Consider the following 24,818-nt stretch of genomic DNA (forward strand, 5'->3'; position numbering starts at 1 on the left):
GATAAGTTCCATTAAACTCCACTGTCCCACCTCCCAGAGAGAACAATCACAGTTTGTTACATAACCTTCCAGACATTGTTTTGGAAACACATAGACCTGGAGAAGTCTGATGGAAGCAGCCTGGGTTCACACCCCAACACTGCTGTTCACCAGCTGTGCAAGCTTGGGCAAGTTGCTTGCCCTTTCTCTGTCTCCATCTCCTCCCTAGCAAGATGGGGACATCAGTGTCATCCCCTGAGATGAGAGTCCTGGGCATCAAAGAGTTGACAGGTGTCGAGTGCTTAGAATAGTCTGGCAGAGAGCACAGAGCAAGTCTTGGCCTCATGCATTTGCTTAAAAAACACTTTATTATGGAAAATTTCAAATATGCAAAAGCAAAAAGATGACATCCTGAGCTGCCTGCCCTGTCACCCACTCCAGCAGTTCAACTCTCAGCCCGTCTTGTGTTATCTGTGTTCCACCCTTGCCTCCTCTCCAAGATACGTTTGAAGCAAATCCCAGACATCATATGATTTCACCAGGAAATACTTTGTTGTGCATATCTCAAAAGAGGACTCTGTCCCTACCCGCCTCCCCTTCCCTCTCTCTTCTCTCTTAACCTACTATCACTTGTGCAAATCTCAACCATAATTCCTTAATATCCAATATCCAGAGTGCACATTTCCTCTATTGCTTCACACATTTTATTTTTTACAGTTTGTTTGTTTGAATTAGGATCCAAGAAAGGCCCAAGTGCTGTAATTGATCCATCTCTTAAATCTGTTTTAGCCTACAGGCTCTGTCTCAATCTCTGTCTCTCTCTCTCTCTCTCTCATTCTGGCAACTTATTTATTGAAACTAGACTGTTTGTCCTTTGGAGTTTCCCATGGTCTGGATTTTGCTGATTGCATTCTGTGCTAAATATTTTAAACTTAAATGAAATGATTATATTTTGTTTGTGTGCGTGTGTGAACTCAGTCCAAGAACTCAGAATGCCAGGAATGCAACTTACTTTTTCCTTGAGTGGTTTCATTTCCATTTTGAGCACCCCGTTCCACCACAATCATGTGGGGTTCCTTCTTCCCTTTTCCCAGGTCTTCCAGAGCACCAGGAAGGGAGGTTGGGGTTGGGGCTGGAGCATCTTGTCCTGGAGGTCACCTGCATACTCAGGCACCTGGCCAGTCATCCAGATCTGACTGCAGAGCCATCATTAGTAACCAAAAGATGCCCAGGTGGTACAGAGGGTCCAATTTGGCATCTGTCAGTTCACTCTGAGTTTGCACACCCACCCTTTGCAAGAGCCTCATTATTTTTATTTTACAAATAAGGAAATGGGGGTTTGGGTTGGTGAGGTGACTTGAATAACAGATGACAGAAGCCAAGCAGCACATTCAAGAAGCTAGAAGATTGGCCGGGCGCAGTGGCTCACGCCTGTAATCCCAGCACTTTAGGAGGCCGAGATGGGCGGATCACCTGAGGTCAGGAGTTTGAGACCAGCCTGACCAACATGGTGAAACCCCATCTCTACTAAAAATATAAAATTAGCCGGGCGTGGCAGCGCATGCCTGTAATCCCAGCTACTTGGGAGGCTGAGGCAGGAGAATCGCTTGAACCTGGGAGGCAGAGGTTGCGATGAGCCGAGATCACGCAATTGCACTCCAGCCTGGGTGGGCAACAAGAGCGAAACTCCGTCTCAAGAAAAAAAAAAAAAAAAGAGGTTAGAAGGAGTGCCATGCTCCTAAGGACACCTCAAGGGCAGGAGGCTCCTTCCAGCCCCCACCTAACAGCAGAACTGTCTGGTCAAGCCTCCAGGGACCAGTCACTTCTCAGTCCTTGTCTTAGGTGACCCATCAAACATCTGATACAGTTGCTTACACCTTCCTCTTTAGAAGCCTTTCCACTTGGTCTCTAAGACTCCAACCTGACCCAGGTTTCCCCCCGCCCCTCTCAGTCTCCATCCTCTAAATTTCCGGGAGGCCCTGGGCTCAGTTCTTGCACATCCTCTGCAGGGCACCCCTCCTTTGGTGACCTCCTTGCCCCTGACAATCCCGTTTATAGCTGCAGTCCACACCACTCCCACGGTGCTGGCCTCTTCTGTCAAATTGGATCCTGTGTTAGTCTGTTTTGCATTCCAATAAGGGAATATCTGAGGCTGGGTAATTTATAAAGAAAAGAGGTTTATTTGGCTCATGGTTCCACAGGCTGTACAGGAAGCAAGGAGCCAGTATCTGCTTCTGATGAGGCCTCAGGAAGCTTCCACTTGTGGCAGAAGGCGAACGGGGAGCAGGCACATTACATGGCTAGACAGGAAGCAAGAGAGAGAGGAGGAAGTTCCAGGCTCTTAAACAAACGGATCTGTTTAGAGTGAGAGCTCATTACCCCAGTGGGGAGGGTACTTCATGAGGATCCACCCCTATGACCCACACACTTCTCACCAGGCCCCACTTCCAACACTGGGGATCACATTTCAACATGAGACCTGGAGGGGACAAACATGCAAACCAGGTCAGATCCTCAACATCTTCCCTTGATTTCTAGAGAGGTCTCAGGGTCACCTGTTTAGAGCCACACTCCTAAGCCTCCACAAAGGTGGCCCCATCTCAGGATGTGGTAACTCCAGCCTTTCCCCTGCCAGAGTCAATCCTCGCCTCTTTCTCTTTCACAGTCAGAAGCCAGCATTCCTTACCTGGTCTCATCACCGTCCACACTCACCTGAGTCAGTGCAGTAGCCTCTTAGAGGGGCTTCCCTGCCCTGGCCCTGGCCCCTACTGTTAAAGCTGATTGGGGGCTGGGCAAAGTGGCTCATGCCTGTAATCCCAGCACTTTGGGAGGCCAAGACAGGCAGATTGCTTGAGCCTGGGCACCATGGTGAAACCCCATCTCTACAAAAAATACAAAAATTAGCTGGGTGTGGTGGCACACGCCTGTAGTCCTAGCTATATGAGAGACTGTGGTGGGAAGATCACTTGAGCCCAGGAGTTCGAGGCTGCAGTGAGCTGAGATTGCACCACTGCACTCCAACCTGGGTGAAAAAGCCAGACCCTGTCTCAAAAATCAAAAACAAAAACTGAGTGGAATAACACCCGCCTCTGCTCAGAGCCTCCCCATCACAGTCCTTTCAGTGGCTTGTGGGGCACCCCGAGATCTGGCCCCACTTTTCAGCTGCTCAGGCTCCTTGTTCTTCCTTAAACCTGCCAGGCCCAGCCTTGGTCACTGAGGACGTTCTTTCCTGTCTCTATGAAGTCACTGCTCAAATGTCATCTTCTCGGTGAGCCCTGGGCACTCCCTCCCCTTGCCTGACTTTGGATCTACCCATGCACTTGGCCGTTCTCACCATCGTTCCAGTGATCCATGGCTGTGTAACAAATCTCCCCAAAACGGAATGGCTTCAAACAGCAGTGAGAGAGCATTCCTCATGATTCTGTGAATTGGCTGCTCCACACGGTGTCAGCTGGGGTCTCCCATGCAATGATGGTCAGCAGAGAGCTGGACTCAGTGCTGGCTGTCACCTGGGCACCTCAGTCCTCTGTCCATGTGGCCTCTCAGCACCCACAGACCAGACCAGCTTTTTCACATGGCAGCAGCTTCCAAGAGGCAGAAGTGGAAGCTGCAAGCCCTTGCAAGGTTAAGCCCACAAGTGCCAAGATGTCATTTCTGCTGTATTCTGTTGGTCAAAGCAAGTCCCAGAGCCAGCCCAGAATCAAGGGGAGGCCTAACCCCATCTCTTGCTGGGGGAAGCATCAAAGTCAGTCTGCGGAAGGGTCACAGATGGGAGGGACTCCTGCAGCCATGTTTGCTATGACCAACCACACCCAGAATAGGCCGTGTCCTCCCTAGGGAATTGTCTGTCCTGCCCCACAGGAATGTCATGAGGCAGGGGTTTCTGTATGTCTTATCTGCTATACCTCCTGCACTTAGAAGAAAGCCAGGCACACAACACACCTTTTTGTTTGTTTGTTTGTTCTTGAGACAAAGTCCCACTCTGTTGCCCAGGCTGGAGTGCAGTGGTGTGAACTCGGCTCACTGCAACCCCACCTCCCAGGCTCAAGCAATTCTCGTGCCTGAGCCTCCCGAGTAGCTGGGATTACAGATATGTACCACTACATCCGGCTAATTTTTGTATTTTTAGTAGAGATGGGGTTTTGCTATGTTGGCCAGGCTGGTCTCAAACTCCTGGCCTCGTGTAATCAACACCCTTTGGCCTCCCAAAGTGCTGGGATTACAGGTGTGAGCCACTGTGCCTCAACACACTTTTGTTGGGTGAATGGTTAGGAGGATGGCTCTGTGGTCAAACATCCACTGTTTAAATCACATTTCTGCCTCTTATGAGTGTGACTACTTTGGCAACATTATTTTAGCTCAAAATCTCAGTTTCCCTATCTGTAAGATGGAAAAAAATGACCGTAGTGCCAATTCCATATAACTGGAAAAAGAACAAAAATACAGCATAAAAAATAATTAGCAAGGTCCTTGGCCTATTTCTCGCCCTCCATAAATGTTAGCAGCTGTCACTTCCCATACCTGTCTTCTACCCCAACTTCCAGTCTGGGTTCCACCCCTGACTAGGACTTTGGAGACTCCCTCCATGGCCATACTCCTGGCTTCCACCCCTCCTTCCTCCTTGACCTTCTGTGTACCAGGCAGCACGTCCAGCCTCTCAGGACTCTCCATCCCAAGAACCAGCATCCATGACAGCCATGGGGCTTCCAGCAACTTTCCAGCCCAGGTCTTCTCCTTGGTGCTAATAAATGGAACTCCCCATGTTTGGATCTGTTTTATTTCAAGAATGACAGTGGCAAATGGGAAAATACTAAATAAATGACATTGGGTCTGTTTATCCAGGAATGTAATGACATTATAGTCTTCCCTTAACATAAATGAAATAATTCATGATGGAAACAGTGGACAATTTTGTCACCTTGTGGTAGAGTTGAGGTCAGCAAACATCCCTCTTCTCGTAAGCCTTCTTAGCCCCCTAGACCCTTCACCATTGCCAGCCATACCTGAACTGCTGGTTGAGCCTGGACTGGTTAAACAGATGAACCCAAACAGCCTTCATTTTAAGGACACTTTGCTCCTCCATAGGGAATTCTGCAGCCAAATCTCCTGGCAGGGAGCTGGGAATTCTTCTCTGGACCTCTGGCCCAGTCTTCCCACTCCGAGTCCTGTCCCAGGCTTCCAACTACCCTCTCCCCACCATCCCCGCCACCACCGGTTCTTATATGGAACCCATCCAGCAAGCGGCAATGCACACACTCCTTAAAAGGCAGTAATGGTTTCTCAAAAATAAAGCGTCTCTTTTTGTTGTATAACCAGCTAGGTCCCAGGCAAGCCACTAGCACATCTACTGTCAAAAATACGAATCCCACAGCTCTGATGGGTCTACACAAATAAAGAAAGGCTGGCCACTTGCCCCAGGTCACAGAGTCCAGAATTGATCCCTGGCAAAGTGGGGCTCAGGCCAGCGGGTTAAATGGTAGCCCCCCAAAATTCATTTCCACCCAGAATGTCAGAATGTGACCTTATTTGGTATAAGGGTCTTTGCAGGTGTAATTAAGATAAGAATATTGGCCGGGCATGGTGGCTCACGCCTGTAATCCCAGCACTTTGGGAGGCTGAGGTGGGTGGATCACAAGGTCAGGAGTTCAAGACCAGCCTAACTGATATGGTGAAACCCTGTCTCTACTAAAAATACAAAAATAAGGCGGGCGTGGTGGCATGTGCCTGTAGTCCCAGCTACTTGGGAGGCTGAGGCAGGAGAATTGCCTGAACGTGGGAGGCGGAGGTTGCAGTGAGCCAAGATCATGCTGCTGCACTCCAGCCTGAGTGACAGAGTGAAACTCCATCTCAAAAAAAAAAAAAAGAAAAGAAAAGAAAGAAAAGGAAAACAAAATAAGAATCTTGAGATGAGATCATCCTGAGTTGGGATGGTCTTTCAGGCAAGGTGGCTCATGCCTGTAATCCCAGCGCTTTGGGAGGCCAAAGTGGGAGAATCATTTGAAGCCAGGAGTTTGAGACCAGCCTGGGCAACATAGTGAGACATCATCTCCACAAAAAATACAAAAATTAGCCAGGCATGGTGGCACACGCTTGTAGTCCTAGCTACTCAGGAGCTGAGGCTGGAGATCACTTGAGCACAGGAGTATGAGGTTGCAGTGAGCTATGATTGTGCCACTGCACTCCAGCCTGGATGACAAAAAAAGAAAAAAAAAAAAGCCTAAATCCGATGACTAGTGTCTTAGTGTCTTTATAAGAAAAGGAGAAGACAGCCAGGCATGGTGACTCATGCCTGTAATCCCAGCACTTTGGGAGGCTGAGGCGGGTGGATCACTTGAACCCAGGAGTTTGAGACCAGCCTGGCCAACATGGTGAAAATCTGTCTCTACTAAAAATACAAAAATTAGCCTGGCATGGTGGCAGACAACTGTAATCCCAGCTACTGGTTGGGGCTGAGGCAGGAGAATCGCTTGAGCCTGGGAGGCAGAGGTTGCGGTGAGCCGAGATGGCACCACTGTAATCTAGCCTGGGTGACAGAGTGAGACTCCATCTCAAAAAAAAAAAGAGAGAGAGAGAAGGAGAAGACAGATACAGAGCAGGCCCAGAGGGAAGGAGGCCATTGCAGGCGGGGCAGAGGATGGAGTGATGCTGCCACAAGCCAAGGAGCACCAGGAGCATCAGCAGCTTGAAGAGGGGAGGAGGGATTCTCCCCTAGAGCCTTCAAGGGAGGGCGGCCCTGCTGACAGCTGGAGTTTTGACTATAGCTTCCAGAACTGGGAGAGAATAAATTTCTATTGTTTTTACCCATCTAGTTTGTGATAATTTGTTACAGCAGTCATGGGATACGAATATACCAGGTTACTCTTAGCTACAGTAATGTGCAGGAATAGATCAGAGAAGGCCCAGGGCCAGCACTGCTGGGGCCAACAGCCCTCAGGAGCTCAGGGCCAGCAGCATCAGCAGTTTGGCCACACACTCTCCCAAATGCTGCTGGCAAGCAGCCCACGGGAGGGAGGAAACCAGGGCAGCAGGGGCAGGACCCCAAGCAGGGCCATGTCCTGGTCCCCACAGGCCTCTGGACAGAACGCACACGGGTGGAAACAGCACCAAAGGGAGCTTGGAGAGAGGTGCGCCACAGCGGGGGCGAGGCGGGGAGGGGGGGTGCAAAGGTCGTGGGCACTGAGGTATCTCCCCGAGGGACGTCTAGAGCTGAAAGTGGGAACAGGAAACAGCAAGATGAGATTCATCTTGGAAAAATGCAAACTCAATCTGGGCAAAAATAATTGAAAACATAAGTAAGGGATGGGCAGGAATAGCCATGGCTAGGTGGGAGCAGGGAGGGAGGTTGCAGCCTCAGGGCAGCGGAAAGGGCCCAGCCTGGCCAAAAGGTGTCCCGCCACAAGGGTGGCTGTGCAGCCTCCTGACTTTCTGGGAGGCAGTGTCAGAGGAGGGAGCAGGAGGCTGGGGACTTGGACTTCTGGGAATCCCTAAGCCAAGTTTATTGGAACAGCTCACCCAAAACAGAGGGCTGAGGTCTCTACTTCCTGACAGCAGCCTGTGGTACCCACCCACCCATCCAGGCCAGGGCCCTGCCCACTGCTGCCCAGGCCTGCCTTCACCCTCCCCTCTCTCACAGCATTCCCTGGGCCTGTACTCCTAGGGGAGGCCTCGGAGCAGGCTGAGCAGGCACCGTGGACGTCTCCAGAGAGAACTCTGGACTCAGAGCCAGGAGGGGAGGCCGGGTGTGTGTCTTGGCTCTGCCGCTCAGACAGAGGCTCCTCGTCCACAAAATGAGAACGAAAACTTATGTTCCTTCCCTCCCTGCCTGCTTCCAAGCAATCCATGCCCTCTGTAGAAATTTTAGAAAGTATGAACAAAATGAAAAATGTTCAAATCACCCACAATTCCACTAACCACTGCAAACATTTGCTTAGCTTTGTTGCGCCTCTATTTTCCACGTACGACATATATATGTGTGTTTTTACAAAAATAGCCTCACATTATACATACAGCTGTCTGCTTTCATCAGGTAACCATGTCAAATCTTCTCGTGCCACTGAATATGGCCATACAGCACCAGTTTTTTGTTGCTGTTGTTGTTGTTGTTTTCAGATGGGGTCTCGCTCTGTCACCCAGGCTGGAGTGCAATGGCGTGATCTCGGCTCATTGCAAGCTCCACCTCCCGGGTTCAAGCAATCTCCTGCCTCAGTCTCTCGAGTAGCTAGGATTACAGGCACCCATCACCATGGCCGGCTAATTTTTGTATTTTTAGTAGAGATGGGGTTTCTCCATGTTGGCCAGGCTGGTCTCGAACTCCTGATCTCATGTGATCTGCCACCCTGGCCTCCCAAAGTGCTGGGATTACAGGCGTGAGCCACTGCGCCCAGCCAGCACCAGTTTTTAAAAGTCAGGCTGATTGCGGTATAGTTACCATACTGTAAAATTCACCCTTTTCAGTTCATAATTCTATGAATTTGACAAACACAGTCTTGTAACCTGTAACTCCCACCACAGTCAAGATAGAGGATATTCCATCACCCCCAAATGCCTTCAAACTCTTTTTGTCGACTCCTGCTCCCAGCCTTGCCCATCACTGGTCTGTTTGCTATCCTATAGTTTTGCCTTTTCCGAGTTGTCATATAAGTGGGATCAGAGCATATGTGTCTCCTGCCACTTAGCATGAGGCACTGAAGACTCACCCAAGCTGCTGTATTACTGGTTCCTTTCATCACAATGTTCCTTAGCATTCCATGGGATGCACACACCAGTGTGAAGCCGTTCCCTGGGTCAAGAACATCTGGAGTGTTTACAGTTTTGGGTGATTAAGAGTAAAACTTCACAGAATCACTTTTAATAGCTGCATAATATTCCACAGTATGAACACAGCAACATTTATTCCACCAGCTCTTGGTCACTGGATATTCAGGTGGTTCTCAGCTCTTACTTTTATACACGTAAACTTCTTGTCAGGGTCTCCGTCCCCCTGAAAGGTCCCCTCCCTCTAGAGCAGTGAGTCTCAACCTTGGCCACACAGTCACTGGGGAGCTTTAAAAATGCCAGTGTTGGCCGGGTTTGGTGGCTCACGCCTGTAATCCCAGCACTTTGGGAGACTCAGGTGGGAGGACTGCTTGAGGCCAGGAGTTTGAGACCAGCCTAGATAACACAGTGAGACCCCCATCTCTACAAAAAATAACTTAAAAAAATTAGCCAGGCATGGGGCACATGCCTGTAGTCCCAGCCACTCAGGTATCTGAGGTAGAAGTACCACTTGAGCACAAGAGCCAGGAGTGATTGTGCCACTGCACTCCAGCCTAGGTGACAGAGTGAGACCTTGCCTCTAAAAAATTAATAATAATAAAATGCCAATGCCCAAGCCATATCCAGACCGATTAAACTGGATTATCTGGGGAGGGGCCTGGGCATAAGTATTATTTGGAGCTCTTAGGTGTACTCTGCTTCACTGTACTCTGGAGAGGGGATGGTCTGGACCTGTGGGGGGTGGCCACTGCTGCCCCTGTGGCAGTCCCTCTCCCTCCCCAGACCCACTCCTCACTGCCTTCCCACAGTGACCACCACAGACCAGTACAGGGAAACCAGGCCCACTGAAGATGGAAACTCAAAGACAATTTCCAACGTGCAGGAGATAATCTAACCATCTCCTTTCAGTGGGATCTCTTCCATAGCTCAAGGGCCACCCTCTGGGAAGGGCAACTCCTTCCAAGTGCCTCTTGGACACACCCAAGTCCTAACCTGCCCTTGTGACTATGCCTCTTGTTTAAGCTGCAAAAGCTACATCCAGTCCTGGGGATATTCTTGGCCCTAGTATGGCTCCCCACTGTGCCCCACTCCCATCTTCCAGTGGGACACTCTCCCTCACCCCTCCTCCAGCAGGTATACCTCCCACATCCTCAAGCAGGGACCCCCTCCCCAACCATCCTCCAGCAGGGACACCCCCTCGCCATGTTCTCCAGTGGGGACACTGTTGCAGCAGAGAAAGTTTCGTAATTGCAGGGCCAGACAAGCAAGGAGGATGAAAGATAATTCTCAAAACCACCTCCCCCAGAATTCATAGGCTAGGGTTTTTAAGGGTGCTTCAGCGGGCAGGGGACTAGGGAACCGAGACAACTGATTGGCAGTGGATGAAATCACAGAGGTGTCAAAACTATCTTCAAGCAGCTGAGTCAGTTTCCTGGTGTGGGTCACAGGTCCAGGTGGTGTCTCTTGGTCTGTTAAAATTCTAAATCTAGAAAATATCTCAAAGTTCTTTAGGTTTCGTAATAGTGATTTTTTTTTTTTTTTTTTTGAGATGGAGTCGTGCTCTGTCTCCCAGGCTGGAGTGCAGTGGTACAATCTCAGCTCACTGCAAGCTCCATCTCCCGGGTTCAAGCGATTCTCCTGCCTCAGCCTCCTGAGTAGCTGGGATTACAGGCATGTGTCACCACTCCCAGATAATTTTTTTGTATTTTTAGGAGATAGAGTTTCACCATGCTGGCCAGGCTGGTCTCGAACTCCTGACCTCCAGTGATCCACCTGCCTTGGCCTCCAAAAGTGCTGGGATTACAGGTGTGAGCCACTGTGCCCGGCTTCTATATGAGCAGCTGGAGAAGTTAAAAATCTTGAGATTTCTGGCTATGTGACTCCAGGGCAGTAAGCATTATAGAAAAGCAAGCTAAGTGAGCAACGGCAGGTAGCGGTTTATGCCCATTCTTTAGCAAAGTTCAGGCCCCACCACAATTCTAACCTTGTCTTATGAATGTGGTTTCAATCTCCAAACAAGGAGGGGGTCAGTTTTTCTTGCCTTTAACTATAAACTAAATTCCTCTCATAGTTATGTTGGCCTCTGCACTACAAGAAGAAGAAAAAAAAAAGAAATAAGAAAACCAATTTAGCCTGTGAGGTTAGAAGCAAGAGGGAGTCAGTCATGTTAGATTTCTCTCATGACTTACAATTCTGCAAAGGCGGTTTCACCTCCATGGCAGGCCACCTTTCCCTGGGTATACGGCACATCTTCGTCCTGCAAAACAGGCAAGTCCTTCTCTCTCCCCACCTCCTCACCCCTTCTTGCCCCCACTGGCCAATCTTCATGACTCCTTCAGCCCCATGTTGTCCTAGCAGACACTTTGCAGCAACCACTCAGAGGGCCTTGGCTGATTTCTAAGCTAGGCAGTTTCTTCCACTGTCATTTGGATGAGATTTCTTGCACAAACATTTTTGCACAGTTGCCCAGTGTTTTAAGTACTCAGGTCTGATAGACTTAAAAACTGCCTCTGCCTTCCCAGGAGAGAACAAGGGCTCCAAGGGGAGCCCAGGTGCTCTGGCCAGACAGAGAACATTAAAAGGAATGGAAATGGTTTTAGACAGCTAGAGGGATCTGCTCAGGGGACATTTGGGCAGAGCCTCCTCCTTGAGAAGGGTAAGAGCCAGATCCACAGATGAAGACCCTTAGAGCCTGCCTATCCCTGTTGGCACAAGGGGAGGATGGGGAGAGAGGGACCATACGCAGGCCTCCTGGCTTCTGTATGTGGGTCCTGAGGCCCAGGAATCTCTACAGCCCTGAAGAGGTAGATGAATTAGGAGGCTGGGAGATGGTGTAGGAGGTCAAGAGGATGCCCAGGCTGAGCCACCTCCCCCACTCCCCTCAGCCCTGTGCTCTGAGTGCAGAGATAGGGAAGAGCCAGCCCACTAAAGATGTCAGAGAGGGGCCAAAGAAAAAGGATGGGTGCTCAGGGAGTCTGGGGCTCAAGACTGAGGACGATGGGGCAGTGATGAGGAGAGGCATGAGAAAGGGGGTTGCATCTGATCTGGCGTGTCCCATTGGTTAGGCTGAGCAGTGACACACTACCGTAACAGAGATTACAAATGGAGTATATCTAAACAAGATAGACAGAAGACTTGATATTATCAACACATCAGATTTCCCCAGCTTGATCTATAGATTCAATGCAATCCCAATCTTGGGAAAGGAATTGCTGGATCAATGTGTGTTATTTTGTTTTCATTTTGTTGGATGTGGTTATTGGCTTCCACAGTCCCTCCTACAGATTGCCAATTCCCTCGCACCTTCAACATGTGTGGTCAATTTTTTTGAATGTTTGATAAACCCACAACTGAAGATATTCTCATTTAGGTATTCTGTAACTACTGGACAGGTTGGGCACTCTGGTCATAAATTTACTGACCAGGATTTCTTCTGAGAATCATCTACATGAGTTTCTTTGCTAATTTTTCTATTAAATTATTGTCTTTTTATCTATGGACAATTTGATAAGATTATCATGAGATAATCTTAATTCCAAAATATCTCACACTTTATCCCAGTTTATCTTCTGACTTTAATTTTTAATCAGATTTAAAATTTGTCTGTAGTCCAGTTTATCATTCTTTTCCTTTAGTGTTTCCAAGTTTATTGTGATATTTAGATCATAAAAACATTCACCGACTTCTTTCCAGTACGTTTTTGGTTTCCTTTTTAGATGGAAATGTTTGACCCATCTGGAATTTATTTTGGTGTTAAGGAATGAGGAAAGGCACCAACTTCTATTTTTCCAAATGGCCCGCCAGTTGTCCTAATGCCATTCGACCGAAAAATCTTCCCGCGTGTTTGAAGCGACCGCCCCACCAGCGAATTGGAGACCAGCGTGTCGGTCCTGCGCCCGCCGGCTTCCGTGTGACAGTCCCGAGCGCAGAGGGATCGGGCAGGGCCCGCACGCGTCCCCCCCGAGCCGCCGGCTCAACCCTAGACCCAGCCCCGGCGCCGAGGACGCAGCCCACCCCGCTCCGCCAGGGCCCAGGTCCCAGTCCACCCTCACTAGCCGAAGACGCCCCCTTGACCCCGCCTCCTCCACCCCCTCCAACACCCTCCCCGCCCCGCTCCAGCCCAGCCTCTCCTCCCGGAGGCCAATGGGGCCCAACAGCGCTTTCCGATATATTAATTTAAATAAAAGGCGGGTCCTCTGCTGTTATTTGCATTGAGGCGGGTCTTCCGGAGCGGCCGGGACACCCAATCCTGTAGGAGCCCGGACCCTCCCCAGCGCTCCGACTGGCCCAAGTAGCGAGTCCCACGGAGAGGCCTCATTTGCATAGGGCGGGGCCACGTCCTCCTTTAGCCTGCGGCCCGCCAGCCCGCTTCCGTCAGCCTCACTGGGGCTTCCTGCCGTCTTGCTTCGCGTTTCTCTCTGCCTTCCCTCCGCGCTGCTGGAGGCTGTGGTCCCAATGCTCCCCAAACGGCGGCGAGAGCGGGTCGGGTCACCTAGCGACGATGCCGCTTCCTCCACGCCGCCCTCGACGCGCTTCCCCGGAGTCGCCATCTACCTGGTCGAGCCTCGCATGGGTCGCAGCCGCCGGGCCTTCCTCACACGCCTGGCGCGCTCCAAAGGCTTCCGCGTCCTTGACGCCTGCAGGTGCGGGGCGGCGCGGCGCGGCGAGGTCTTCGTGGCACTTGTGGTTTTGGATTCTAAGTTTGTTGTGGCACTTCGTGGTCTTGTGACCTTTCCCTGAGCCTCCATCTCCTCTTCTGTAAAGGGTGCTATTAATTAGGGCCAGGCGTGTTTTAAAGGATCACTGCGAGAATCAAAACCAGAGGTCAGGGGTAATTAATAAGCAGTAGGCCGGGCGCGGTGGCTCACGCCTGTAATCTCAGCACTTTGGGAGGCTGAGGCGGGCAGATCACGAGGTCAGGAGATCGAGACCACCCTGGCTAACACGGTGAAACCACGTCTCTACTAAAAATACAAAAAATTAGCCGGGCGTGGTGGCGGACACCTGTAGTCCCAGCTACTCGGGAGGCTGAGGCAGGAGAATGGCATGAACCTGGGAGGCGGAGCTTGCAGTGAGCGGAGATCGCGCCACTGCACTCCAGCCTGGGCGACAGAGCGAGACTCTGTCTCAAAAAAAAAAAAAAAAAAAAAAGCAGTCGTATTTGCTGACAGCCCTTCTGCCTGGGCTATGTCCCACCTGTGAGCGAGACTGACTTCTCAAGAGGCCCGGAGCCCGCAGGCTCCTCTGTCCTCAGGCCTGAGTAAATAACACGACTGAGACGCTCCTGTAGGAAGGGAACCAAGAGGAGAAAAAATGGCGGCTACAGAGACAACACCCAGAGTAAGGGAGCTGGGGGTGCCCCCTAGTTTGGAGGTTGAGAGAGCAAACGAACCTGGGGCTAGTATTCCCCCACAGTTGTGTTTGATTTTTTAACATTATCAGGGATCAGTAGTGCGCCAGACCCACTCAGGAGACGATGATAGCAGCTTAGAGTGTACAAGGCACTATCTTTGTACAACAACCCCACAGGGTAGATATGTTATCTCTGCTTTACAGAAGAGGAAATCAAAGTATAGACACGTGGCTTGCCCAAGAGCCAAACAAGTATGTGGCAGGCAGAGCTGGGGTTCAGACCCAAACAGGCTCCTGCATCTCTGCTGAAACCCTTGCTCTTAGATGAAGACCACCTGGTCCCGACCCTAAGGAATTCCTTTCTTTGAGGTGGAGAGGGAGGGAGAGAGCACAAGACTGGGCTGTGCTTGTGAACATAGCCATGGCAGAGAACTACAGTTCTGAGGGCTGAGTGGTGGAGGTGTTCATCTACCAGGAGGAGGGGATGGGAAGGCTTTCTGGAGGAGGTGACCTTTGCAGGATGAATGGTCACTCACCATGCTGAAGGGACGGCAAGAATGAAGGCTTGGAGCCAACCAGGGAGGGCTCTGGGCCTCACCCTCCTCCTTCTCTCCCAACTCCCTCCGCCAGCTCCGAAGCGACACATGTTGTGATGGAAGAGACCTCAGCAGAGGAGGCCGTCAGCTGGCAGGAGCGCAGGATGGCAGCTGCTCCCCCGGGTTGCACCCCGCCAGCTCTGCTGGACATAAGCTGGTTAACAGAGAGCCTGGGAGCCGGGCAGCCTGTACCTGTGGAGTGCCGGCACCGCCTGGAGGTGAGCTGGGTGGAAGACTAGAGTCAGGGCTACAGTGAAAGCCCTAGTGTACGCCATTGCTCAGCTGGGACAGGTGACATGGCAGCAATGCCTCAATGTCCTTCAGAGGAGGTGGGCAGTGAAGACTCTACCCAGATCACCAGGGACCCCCTATAAGCCAGTAGAGGAACCACAGCAGGGGCTGAGGGGGGCCAGGCCATCTCAGCTTCTGTTCTCACCACTGGTGCAAATTCTGGGGTCCACTTATTTTTACCTTCTTCAGGCCTTTCTTCCTCACCAAGTAGATGACACAGCAACTCGGAGCAGGATGACCCATGGGTTAGCAGGAGCCTGTCCTCAGGATGCTATAAGGCGCCCAGCCTCTGACAGGTGTGGGCTTGGGGCCAGGTTGCCTGCGTTCAAATCCTGGCCCAGCCTGTGAGCCATGGTTGTGGGGCAAGTCCCTAGCCTCCGAGGCCTCAGCATCCCCAGCCCGCTTGGTTGTGAGGATTGGGGTGATGGAGCACATGCATCATGTGCAGCAGCAGCAGAAGTGCCCACAGGGCTGGCAGTTGTGATTGCTGCTACCCTGGCATGAGGAGCCCCGTCCACAGCCTGTTCTGCAGGGCGGTGCCTCCCTCAGCCCCACCTCTGTCCCATGAGCTCCAGAGGGCCTGAGTTGGACACCCCAGGAGAAACAAAGCCTGGGTACGGCCTGACTCCCCTGCCAGCCCTGCAGCCTCACAGTGACCTGTTTATTGCCCATCCCCAGGTGGCTGGGCCAAGGAAGGGGCCTCTGAGCCCAGCATGGATGCCTGCCTATGCCTGCCAGCGCCCCACGCCCCTCACGCACCACAACACTGGCCTCTCGGTAAGCTGCTTCTATGAGCCTTGGCCAGCCTCGGGGGTTGGGGACAAGGGCACAGATGGGTGGTAGCTGGGGGATTGGAGCTGCCCACCCTGCCCCTTACCTAGGGCCCCTCCCTGCAGGAGGCTCTGGAGACACTGGCCGAGGCAGCGGGCTTTGAAGGCGGTGAGGGCCGCCTCCTCACCTTCTGCAGAGCAGCCTCGGTGCTCAAGGCCCTTGCCAGCCCTGTCACAACCCTGAGCCAGCTGCAGGGGCTTCCCCACCTTGGAGAACACTCCTCTAGGGTTGTCCAGGTAGGTGCTTACCATCCTAGCAGGGCGAGTGGGTGGGTAGGGAGGCCTTGGGGCCTGGTGAGACAGCAGAGGGTGCTGTGGGGGTGGGTGGGGACAGACAGTCGTGGGTGCTGACACTGCTCCAAGGCCTCAATAAGCCACCCTCTGTGCTCAGATTCCTCCTGTGCACACCAGCCATTTACCCCTGGGTGGCTTAGAGGACCCAGTGAATGGCGCTGCGAGGGGCCTGGCAGGGCTAGGGGTGACACTGTTGTCATTGTCATTAGTCCCAAACTGCCCTCCACAGTGGAATGAAAGAGAGCACCCTGAGTGTGAGCATCTCTTTTCAGTGCCCCAGTGTGTTTAGTTGTCCTTTAGTGCACTTTCATTGTGAGAATACATAGTGACAGAAGATGCTTTTAAATGAAGTAGTATTGAGTTCACATGTTCTGAAAAGCAACTGTTTATGTATCTTGGGACTTATTTGACTGAGAGATGATCCACGTTACCTGGCATCTCAGCTGTTGTAACTCCAGGCCGGAAGAAGCTTTGAGGCTGGAGCCCTGGCCTCCCAGCTGTGTGGCAGCAACTTTGGTCACCTCCCCGGGCACAGTCTCCATTTCCAAGTCCTACTGGACCTTGACCCCACAAAGTTGTCTCTGCAGGGTGTTGGAGGGGACTGCCTCAGTCCTTGGGCCCCCAGCCCTGACCCTAACTCCCTGCCCTTCTCTTTCTCCCCACGCCCTCAGGCTTAGAGTTCTGCTTTGTTCCCTCCCCCAGGAGCTGCTAGAGCATGGAGTGTGTGAGGAGGTGGAGAGAGTTCGGCGCTCAGAGAGGTACCAGACCATGAAGGTGCGCAGGGCGGGGCTCAGACCTGCCCCAGGAATGTCCTGCCCTGGGAATGACAACACAGTCCACACCATGCACGGGGAGGCAAGCAGGGGCAGCTGACCCAGCCCAGGGGTCAGAGAAGGTCTTGCTGAGGAAGTAGCAGCTAAGCTGACACCTGATATGCACAAGGCAGCCAAGTGGAGACAGGCAAGGAAGAAGCTTGTTTTGAGGACAGAATTTTCTAGATCACTCAGCACCATCTGGCTTTTGGGGGTTTTTGTTTTTTTTGTTTTTGAGACAGGGTCTCGCTCTGTCGCCCAGGCTGGAGTACAGTGGTGCCATCACAGCTCACGGCAGCCTTGACTTCCTGGGCTCAAACCATTCTCCCACCTCAGTTCTGGAGTAGCTGGGACTACAGGCACGTGCCACCACACCAGGCTAATTTTTAAATCTTTCTCGTAAAGATGGGGTCTTGGTAATGTTGCCTAAGCTGGTCTCAAACCCCTATGCTCAAATGATTCTCCTGCCTTGGCCCCCAAAGTGCTGGGATTATAGGCATGAGCCACTTTGCTTTGCCTCGACTATTTTTGATGGAATATTCTCAAGTAGATTACATGCTGTGGCATCTTAAACAGAGCACTCTGAACCAAATGTACCCTTGGGTGCTGCCACTGAGCGCACTGGGCTTGCCCTTGCCCGCCTTCTGCAGGACCTTATATGTTGTTTTCTCAGTGCTGTCAGCCTGCCTGTTTCCATGGCCACCTTCCCTCTGTTTCTGCTCACTCCTGGTCTGATAGGGAAATGCCATCTGAGCTCTTTTGGATGCCTTGGGTGTGTCTGCTTTGACACCCTTCTGCCAACTGGCTTTGTGGCTGGAGGTGTCACAGCGGTGGCCACATGGATAACTGTCAGTGAAGTGTGGCTTCCTGGGTGGATGTGGCCTTGGGAGGTCACACAGAATGTTGTCAGGATTGACAGGGAGGGCTTTGAAGAGGAGAGACTTGAGCAATGTGTGCAGGGCAAATGGGCTCAAATATGCAGGGAAAGGGGCAAGGGGCACTGGCAGGGACAGGGGACCAGATGAGTGGGGCCACCATGGTGAGTGTGGGAGGGAGGGGCCTGAAGATGATGAAATCCCCTTAAAGTGGAGGGAGGTTAGTGAGTACTTTCACTGTCAGCCTCAGCCCCAGCCCTGAAGGCATCTAGGCTGGCAGAAAATTACATTAGTAATGAGAAGTTTATTAACAATATAATTGGGTTAATCTCATCATTTTTAGTCAGGATTCTTTGGGTTACAAGTGACAGTGACCCACCCCACACCGTTGGTTCACAAAATCAAGGAAAGGAGGGCCAGCAGAGCCCAGGATGGAGAGGGCTGTGGCCGGTCTGCAGGAGAACTGGGCTCAGCGACCTGGGTATCACCAGGCCACTCCTCCTCCCCTCTGCCCCTCTGCACTGTGGCTTTGCCCTCTCTTGCGATGCACCAGCTTCCTCCCATCAGTTGGAAATGTGGCTACAAAAGGTGCTCGGCTGCTACAGGATACAGCTTCTGCCACTGTGTGGGCCTGCCCTCAGTCTCAGATCCAGAATTCCTAGGGAGGGACTCTAGTGGCTGACCTGAAGCAGGTGACATGCTTGGGCTGGGGCCCACCCTCTGTGGGGAGATATGTGAGCGCCCCAGCCAGCCCTGCCAGCTCTGCTCCTAAATCCACCCTTTTGATTGTTAATTCCTCATTGTTTTTTGCTGTTTGCTAAGGAGGAGAACCACAGAAATTTGTTCCACCTTCTGTTAGGTGGGAGAGGCATGGTTTTTCCAGTGACTTAGGAGCCCCTCGTGCTGATGTGTTAGGGTGACTGTTTTGGTTATGTTGGAATCACAGGCTAGAGCTGTGTAAGTCCCTTTCATAGAGGAGAGGAGAGGGGTGTGCGTGGGTTTGTTCCCCGAGACAGCAGGCTGGGTAGTCAGGCTCCAGGTTTGAATCCTTGCCCTGCGGTCTAGGGCAGGTTGCGAGTGGGGACGGCGCCTGCCTGGTGCATGGTGCTCCATGGGCCACACTGTCCCAGAGCCGGTGATCATCCGAGTCCAGCCATGAGAGCTCTGCCCAACCGGGCTATGCTCCTTCCCCACAGCTCTTCACCCAGATCTTCGGGGTTGGTGTGAGGACTGCTGACCGGTGGTACCGGGAAGGACTGAGAACCTTGGATGACCTCCGAGAGCAGCCCCAGAAACTAACCCAACAGCAGAAAGCGGGTGAGCCCTCCAGAGAGGCTGGGCCCTGGGCTTCCCTAAACTGCACTCTGGATCCCTCAGCACCAACTCCCTAGAGGGAAGGGAGCAGGCTGCTGCAGAGGGTTTGGCGGCAGCCTTGTGTGGTGGGCTTCCTGGGGTCTCCACCCCGTGCAGTCAGGATCTATCACAGCCCTTTCTCAGTGGACGATGCTGACCACAGCAATTTCCATGATATGCCAGGGGCTTGTGTCCGCCTAGTGGTTAGACTTTGACCAGTGACCGGGGACAGCCTGGGCCTTGGGCACACTACCCAGTGTGGTGCCTGGTACATGGAGGCCTGCAGAGGTGGCACCGAGCAGGGGAAAGAACATCAGCTTTCGAGTTTGTTAGGCCTGGGTTTGAGTCCTATCTACCATTTGCCAGGTAGGTGACCATTGCCCAAGACGTAACCTCTCTGAGTCTGTTACATTTTCTGTAAAATGGAGAAGGAAGGCTGGGCATGGTGACTCACACCTGTAATCCCAGCACTTTGGGAGGTCAAGGTGGGTAGATCGCTTGAGCTCACCAGTTCAAGACCAGTCTGGGCAACAGGGTGAAACCCCGTCTCTACAAGAAATACAAGAGTTAGCCAGGCGAGATGGTGGATGCCTGTAGTACCAGCTACTCATGAGGCAGAGGAGGTCAAGCCTTGAGGCCAACGTGGAAGTTGCAATGAGCTGAGATTGAGTCACTGCACTCCAGCCTGAGTGACAGAGCAAGACCCTATCTCAAAAAAAAAAAAAAAAAAAAAAGTGGGAAGGAATGAATTCGTAAGCTCCCCTGTGAGAGCCGGCAAGTGGCAGGTGTTGAGCAGATCCTCTGTTCTCTCTGCATGGCCTGCCTGGCCACTCTGGCCACACCATCTGGGACCTCCCTTGGGTTGAGGGCTCTGCTGAAGCAATCTCCACAGCCCAGCAGGCACTGCCAGCTCCACTGCCTCTTCGCACATCTTCCCCCGGGCCACTGCCCAGTTCAGCTGACAGGAAGTGAGACCCGCAGAGCTGGTTCCTCTTGATCGCCTCTCCCTACGACAAGAGTAGTCAGGAATGGTTAGCAGCATTTACTGAGAGCTCACTGTGCCCGGTGCTGGTGTTCCTCACATTTAAACCTCTCCTTAGCTGGGTGCAATGACTCACATCTTTATGTAGTCCCAGCACTTTGAGAGGCCGAAGCAGGTGGATCACCTGAGGTTAGGAGTTCAAGACCAGCCTAGCCAACGTGGCGAAACCCTGTCTCTACTAAAAATAAAAAATTAGCTGGCTGTGGTGGCAGACACCCGTAATCTCAGCTACTCAGGAGGCTGAGGCAGGAGAATCACTTGAACCTGGGAGGCAGAGGTTGCAGTAAGCTCAGATTGTGCCACTGCCCTCCAGCCTGGGCAACAAGAGCGAGACTCCATCTCAAATAAATAAATAAATAAACCTCTCCTTAACTGGGTGTGGGAGGCTGATAGGTGAGGAAACAGAAGTAGGCCAGAGTGAGGTGTTCGTCGTGGCAAAGCCATCTTCCATCCTTTTACCACCTCTTGGTCCCGCTTTATGCATAAGGAAAAACAGGCATCAAAAGAGATAGCCTGTGGCATGACTGTATCAACATTAGTACCCTTATATTTGGTTGCAAAATTATAGTTTTGCAAGGTGTTAACCTTTTGGGGGAGCTGGATAAAAGGCACATGGGATCTCCGTGTGCTATTTATTTTAACTGTGAGTGAATCTACAACTGTCTCAAAAGTTTAATATTTAAAGGGGGAGAGAAGATAGTGTCATGCTTAGATTGGGATCTCATTCTGCTCCCTGCCCTAGCCTCACCTTCCTCGGAGGCCTCTCCCGGTCCTGCAACGATGGGGCCCCAGGGTGACCACCTCATGCTGGTGAGGGATGGGGGCTTGGCGTGGTGGGCAGGCTGGGTGAGTCAGGAGGGCCGGTGCTGCCCCCAGGGCTCCAGCACCACCAGGACCTGAGCACCCCAGTCCTGCGGTCCGATGTAGATGCCCTGCAGCAGGCGGTGGAGGAAGCTGTGGGGCAGGCCCTGCCTGGGGCCACTGTCACGCTGACTGGCGGCTTCCGCAGGTAAGAAGGCCCGACGTGCCCCTCTGGCTTGGCTTCAGACCCCTCCCCAGTGAAGGGACCTGAGTCGGGGACCCTGAAGCGGGCCTTCCCACTCGTTGGAAGGGATGTGGCCTGGGGCTGGAGTGAGCGGGCTGTGTCCCTGAGTCAGAGTCAGACTGGCCCCCCACAGGGGGAAGTTGCAGGGCCATGACGTGGACTTCCTCATCACCCACCCCAAGGAGGGTCAGGAGGCGGGGCTGCTGCCCAGAGTGATGCGCCGCCTGCAGGACCAGGTGAGGGCCTCCTTGCTCCCCAAGAGCCACCGCTGGCCAATGCCACCGCCTCCTGCTCTCTCCGCACCATGGGGTGGTCTCAGCCACGCCCGCCTCTCCCCACAGGGCCTCATCCTATACCACCAGCACCAGCACAGCCGCTGGGAGTCCCCTACCCGCCTGGCCCAACAGAGCCACATGGACGCTTTTGAGAGAAGTTTCTGCATTTTCCGCCTACCACAACCTCCAGGGACTGCTGTTGGGGGATCCACGAGGCCCTGCCCATCCTGGAAGGCTGTGAGGGTGGACTTGGTAGTCGCACCCATCAGCCAGTTCCCTTTCGCCCTGCTCGGTTGGACTGGCTCCAAGGTAGGCAGTGTGCCGCTGGGCCGCCTGGGGGTGGGGCTGGGCCAGCCCTGCTGAGGACAGTCCCTTCCCTGCAGCTTTTCCAGCGGGAGCTGCGCCGCTTCAGCCGGAAGGAGAAGGGCCTGTGGCTGAACAGCCATGGGCTGTTTGACCCGGAGCAGGTACATTGTTGGGGACAGGGGACAGCAAACAGCACCCATAGTCCGCTCCCTGACCCACAATCTGAAATGGCCCCGGACCCCTCCAGCCTGAAACCCATAGGACCTGAATCTGGGTCTCCACACGCAGTTCCTGGCCCTCAAGAGCACACCCCACCTCAGTGCTGGGCTCTTCCCCCGCCCTCAGTCTTCCTGCAGGGAAGCAGCAGTGGCATGACTCCTAGGTCACGGAAGTCCTGCTTCTGTTGCAGAAGACATTTTTCCATGCGGCTTCAGAGGAAGACATCTTCAGACACCTGGGCCTCGAGTACCTTCCTCCAGAGCAGAGAAATGCCTGAGCCTGCCTGTGTCCCCCACTTCCACTCAGGAAATCGGGCTGCCCCCAACCTGGCCACTGAATGTCTCCAGGCAGATATGCTGCCCCCCGACCCCCACCTTCACCCCTCCCTGCCAGGGCCTGGCTCTGCCGGAGGTCAGTTGTGCCTGAAGGATCAGTTGAGCCCCTGCTTGTGTGCTGCAGGGTGTGGTGAGGTGGGAGCCCTTGGTGCCAGCCTCATCGCTGTGTGACCTTGGGTCTGCTTTTAGCCTCCTCATGGCTCACGTTCCTGTCCTGGATGGGATGTGAGCGGGGCCCACTTCGTGGAGCCGTGGCGGGGCCTGCAGTCATGAATGGCAAGTGGTTCCTGATGTGCAGTGTCCTGTCAGTTGCACCGCAGTTACTGTGGCTCCTGCAGGGCACCCTACCCAGAGTGCCCAGAAGAGAACCATGCATACCTGCGCTGCGTTTGAGAGCCATGAGCTGGAGGCTTGGTTCTTGACAGCAAGGAGCCTACTGTCTGGTGTGCTGTAGGCATCTGGAGAGGGAGAGGGCCTGGGTAGGAGTTAGGAGGAAGATAATTTTCAACTATGGGGATTCAGTACTGCAGCGCCCCGAGCCAGGCTCTGTGCTTCTGCCTTTAAGGCCTGTTCTCAGCACAGTGTCTCAAAAATAGGTCATATCCTGCCACTCCCATTGCAGAGCCCTTTAATCGTTCCAAACCCTAAGTCCACACATAGCTCCTGGCTCTGGCATCTCTCCAGCCCCACTGGCCCCGAGCTGCTTGACTCACCAGCTTCCCATTTGATGCACCCAGGCCCCCTTGTGGCCAACTCCCTCCTCTTTTCACGGAGGCAGAAGCACTGAGGTGGGCTGGACATGGGTGCCCTCCACGTCCCTCATATCCCCAGGCACACTCTGGCCTCAGGTTTTGCCCTGGCCGTGTCATCCACCTGGAGAGGGCCCTCCCCTTCTTCAGGCCTTGAATCAAAAGTCACTTTGTTAGGCGAGGATTTCCCAGACCACTCATCACATTAAAAAGTATTTTGAAAATGAACATGCAGTAAAGTTGACTCTTTTGGGGTGCAGTTTTTGCACATGTAGGGCACACCAGGTCCATCCCCAGAACACTTCCCATGCTGTCCTATTGTGGTCACGTGCTTCTCTACCCTCAGCCACTTAGCGGTGCTACATCCCTATAGTTTTGCTTTCTCTAGAATGTCATGTAAATGGAACCAAACTATATTTAACCTTTGGACTGGCCTCTCCCCGCAGCCTAATGCCTTTGACATTCCTGCAGGTTGCTGGGTATGTTGAGTTTGTACTTTATTCCGTGCCATGGGTGTTCTACAGTTCATCCATTCAGGTGTTGAATGTCTGGGTTGTGGCCGGATGCCGTGGCTCATGCCTGTAATCCTAGCACTTTGGGAGGCTGAGGCGGGTGGATCACTTGAGGCCAGGAGTTTGAGACCGGCCTGGCCACCATGGCAAAACCCCATCTCTACAAAAAATACAAAAATTTGCTGGGCATGTTGGCTCATACCTGTATTCCCAGCTACACGGGAGGCTGAGGCATAAGAATTGCTTGAACCTGGGATGCCAAGGTTGCAGTGAGCTGAGATTGTGCCACTGCACTCCAGCCTGGGCGACAGAGCAAGTCTGCCTAAAAAGAAAAAAACGTCTGGGTTGCTTCCAGGGTTTGGAGATTATGAATCGTACTGCTACAGACATGCATGTACAGGTTTTTGTGTAACACATGGGTCTTCATTTCTCTTGGGTAAATAGGCACAGGATTACTGGGTCATTTGGTAAGTATATGTTTATTTCATAAGAGCCAAGTTGTTGTCCCGAGTGTGTCTGTCATTTTGCAGTCCACCAGCGTTGTAAGCACCCCTGTAAGTTAAAACACCACAGTAGGAAGTTGCTCTGTATCCCTGTCAGCACTTGATAGTTTCAGTATTTGTTAACTTTAGCTTTTCTAGTAGTAGGTACATAACAGTAGCTCACTGTAGTTTTATTTTCATTTCCCTAATGCCTGATAACGTTGAACATCTGTTCACTGGCTTCTATGTCCTCACTGGTGAAGTGGCTGTTCAAGTCTCATTTTAAAAATGGAATTGTTGGCCAGGCACGGTGGCTCACACCTGTAATCCCAGCACTTTGGGAGGCCAAGGTGGGCGGATCACCTGAGGTCAGGAGTTCGAGACCAGCCTGGCCAACATGGCAAAACCCAAAGTGCTGGGATTACAGGCATGAGCCACCATGCCCATCTGTTACTGTTGAATCTTGAGAGTTCTTTATGTGCCACTATGGTGATTGGTAAATATTTTTTCCCAGTGTGTAGACTATCTTTCTTCTTTCAGCACTGTTTTTTTCATAGTTAATGTATTTAATTTTTGTGAAGTCCAGTTTATCAGTTTATTCAGTTTACCAGTTTTTTTCTTATGTTTTTGGAGTCCTATCTCTGACCCCAAATCACAAAGATTTTTTTTGCTTTCTTTTGTAGTTTGTTTGTTTCTTTGTTTTCCCCGGAAACAGGC

At 52.3% G+C, this 24,818-nt stretch overlaps 1 protein-coding gene across 5 annotated transcripts; it reads left to right on the forward strand.

The window, feature by feature from the left end:
- The first annotated feature begins 13,097 nt into the window (after positions 1-13,097).
- POLM (DNA polymerase mu) lies at positions 13,098-24,161 on the forward strand. 5 transcript variants are annotated; one of them, XM_032758213.2, is made up of 11 exons: positions 13,098-13,376; positions 14,716-14,899; positions 15,651-15,749; positions 15,869-16,039; positions 16,799-16,870; positions 18,980-19,100; positions 21,055-21,187; positions 21,357-21,459; positions 21,565-21,807; positions 21,882-21,965; positions 22,214-24,161. In XM_032758213.2, exons 1-11 carry the CDS (start codon positions 13,189-13,191, stop codon positions 22,298-22,300), a joined length of 1,485 nt encoding a protein of 494 aa, XP_032614104.1. In that variant the 5' UTR covers positions 13,098-13,188; the 3' UTR covers positions 22,301-24,161. The 5 variants fall into 5 exon arrangements, with proteins under 5 accessions (XP_032614104.1, XP_032614105.1, XP_058301302.1 ...); XM_032758214.2 differs by having other exon boundaries at positions 22,161-23,457; XM_058445319.1 differs by having other exon boundaries at positions 15,854-16,039; positions 22,214-22,407.
- The last annotated feature ends 657 nt before the right edge of the window (positions 24,162-24,818 follow it).

The sequence above is a fragment of the Hylobates moloch genome, unplaced genomic scaffold (assembly GCF_009828535.3).
Source record: "Hylobates moloch isolate HMO894 unplaced genomic scaffold, HMol_V3 SCAFFOLD_1, whole genome shotgun sequence".
Lineage (NCBI taxonomy): Eukaryota > Metazoa > Chordata > Mammalia > Primates > Hylobatidae > Hylobates > Hylobates moloch.